General features: G+C 58.2%; 1 protein-coding gene across 1 annotated transcript; it reads right to left on the bottom strand.

Annotated features, from left to right (window-relative positions):
• Window positions 1–7: 7 nt before the first annotated feature.
• Window positions 8–2,544, bottom strand: LOC103804166 (dynamin-2-like; the record flags this gene model as incomplete). Its single annotated transcript, XM_009076763.1, has 5 exons — window positions 8–65; window positions 698–930; window positions 1,537–1,701; window positions 2,023–2,134; window positions 2,435–2,544. Coding segments are annotated over 5 exons (678 nt in total), but the record flags the coding sequence as incomplete, so codon positions are not given.
• Window positions 2,545–2,773: the final 229 nt, after the last annotated feature.

Raw genomic sequence — 2,773 nt, 5'->3', positions numbered from 1 at the left:
CCCGCACCGATGGAGGACGTCCCGGGGGGAGCAGGGCTGAGGGCGGGCGGCGCTGCGGCGGAGGGCTGGGGGACACGGAGTGGGATCAGCTCCGGAGCTGGGAACGCCACGAGGCCCTCGGCCCACTATGGACCACGTTCTCCAGAGGATGGGGTGTTTCCATCCCTCAGGAAAGACCCCAAACCTCCTCAAACCACCATGGACCCCGTACTCGAGGGATGGAGCACTGACCTGGAGCCTCATCCCTTGGGAAACACCCCAAACCCCCTCATCCCACCACGGATCCTGTTCTCCAGGGGATGGAGCGCTGACCTGGAGTCCCATCCCTCAGGAAACACTCCAAACCCCCTTGTCCCACCATGGATCCCGCTCTTCAGAGGATGGAGTGTTTCCATCCCTTAGGAAACACCCCAAACCCCCTCGTCCCACCACGGATCCTGTTCTCCAGGGGATGGAGCACTGACCTGGAACCTCATCCCTCAGGAAACACCCCAAACCCTATCATCCCACATGGACCCTGTTCTCCAGGGGATGGAGTGTTTCCATCCCTCCGGAAACACCCCAGACCTTCCTCATCCTGCCGCTAATCCCCATTGGATCCCAGAGATCCCAGTTCCTCAGGGGATGGAGCTCTCCACCCAGACACCCCAATCCCCTCCCATTCCCCTGCAGATCCCCACTGGATCCCACGATCCACCTGTGCCCGGCGCCGGCCTGGAGCCAGGTGTCATCCACGGGCGGAGGGACAGGTGTGGACACGGTGCTGGTGCTGATGTCTCCGATGATCCCGAGAGCTTCCTTCAGCGCGTGGTACATCCGGAGCATCTCGTCCCGGCGCTGTGCCTGCTCCACCGACTCTTCCATCAGGCTGCTCTGGTCAGCCGAGGAGTACAGGTAGGCCAGGAGCTCCGAGTGGATGAAATCCTTGGTCTGGAAACAACGGGAAGGGAACGACATGTCACAGGACATTCAGCACCATCAGTTTGTGGGAAAGGTGGAGAATGGGAGCAGTTCCTCAGCAATTCCGTGACCAAGTGGCTCAAGGGCAAACACATGGAGATCAAGAGCCAAAATTCATGGAACCATGGAATGGTTTGGGTTGGCAAAGCCTTGGAGCCCACTGAATCCAACCTTTCCCCAAGGGACACATCCACAGATCTTTAGCACTTCCAGGGACGGTGACTCCTCCCCGCTTGTGCCAGGGCTGGAAAACCCATTCCAGGAGGAATTTTGCCCAAATCCAACCTAAACATTCTCTGGCACAACCCAAGGGCATTTCCTCTCCTGCTGTCACTTGGGCTAAGGGACCAACCCCCACCTGACTCCAACCTCCTTCCAGGGAATTATTGGGAGCCAGGTTCCCCAGAGCCTCCTTTCTCCAGGCTGAGTCCCTCCAGTTCCCTCAGCTGCTCCCACAAGTTCTCCAGCCCCTTCTCCCATTTCCCAGCCCCTCCTCCTGTTGTCCAGACCCTTCTCCTGCCCTTTCTCCATGCTTTCTTGCCCCTTCTCCCATCCTCCAGCCCCATCCCTGCTCACATTGTTGATCATGAGGTGCATGATGGTCTTTGGCATGAGGTCCCGGATAGATTTGTTGATGATCCCAACGTAGGAGTCGACGAGGTTGCGGATGGTCTCCACCTGCCGCTCCAGCTGCGGATCCATGGAGAAGGTGTTCTCCTGTGCTCCGTCCTCGCTCTCTGTCTGCGCGGGAAAGCAGGGAATGAGTTACCGCCGGGATCGGAGAGACCCGGGCAGAAACCCCTCTGCTCCACAACATTCCCAGTCCCTATTCCCGTCCTTGGGGGCTATTCCACAGCCTGGAACGACTCGATCCATCAGGCAGCACAAACTGGTGCTCCCTTGGGAATTTCATCTTCTTCCTGGCATTTTCCAGGGTATCCCAGGAGCTCGGGTCCTCCAGCAGGAGCCAAGCCAGGGGCTCCCAGGGCTCCCAGCTCCTCCGGCCACCTCTCCCAGGAACAGCCCCTGCTCCGGGGGGATCGGGCACTTGGGGGGGTTTACTTGGTCTTTCTCGGGATAAACTCCTGCCCGGAGGAAGGAAGCTTTCCAGCTGTCCACATCTTCCTGGGAATCACAGGCCAGTTCAATCTGACGGAGATCCTTGTACACATTCCTGGGGAAGGAGCAAAGCCAGAGGTTGGGATCACAGGGAGGGCAGGAGCTCTCCACGACCCTTGGAGCCCCAAATCCCAAGAGAATCTGCATATAAATATTGGATAGGGCGCTGCTTCCTCCAGAGAAATCCCCTCCACGGGATCCCAGGTGCTCTAGCCTCGGAATGCACCGGGAGATGCCAGATGCAGAGCCAGAATTCAGAACAGCAATGTCCGAGGGAAGGGAAATCCACGAAAACCATCACCCTGTGCCCATGGAGCAGCTCCAGAGTGATCCTGGATGCCAGGAGGTTCCATACCTCTGCTCCGTGTTGAAGATGGCGAAGACATGCTTGTTGGACATAAATCCCTTCTCCACATCCCTGATTTTCAGATTATCCAATGGCAGCATGTACTTCTTCTCCTTCTCCTGGAAAAGGGGATGAAGGGAGGGACGGATGAGCCCAGCAGCACTTCTGTAATGCCAAGGCACCCGAAGCGGAAAGAACCCCCAGCCCTGGGAATGCCGCACGGATCCGAGCTCCAGAGCAGATCCCAAGCTCTCACCAGAGCAGATTCACTGGGAGACACTTCCCAGCTCATCCCATGGCGAATGCCAGCCTGGAATGGGGTCTGCTCCTGAAGCCACAGCGTCCCAG

Source organism: Acanthisitta chloris, unplaced genomic scaffold (genome assembly GCF_000695815.1).
Source record: "Acanthisitta chloris isolate BGI_N310 unplaced genomic scaffold, ASM69581v1 scaffold33216, whole genome shotgun sequence".
NCBI lineage: Eukaryota > Metazoa > Chordata > Aves > Passeriformes > Acanthisittidae > Acanthisitta > Acanthisitta chloris.
This window is presented reverse-complemented; position numbering and strand designations above follow the sequence as displayed.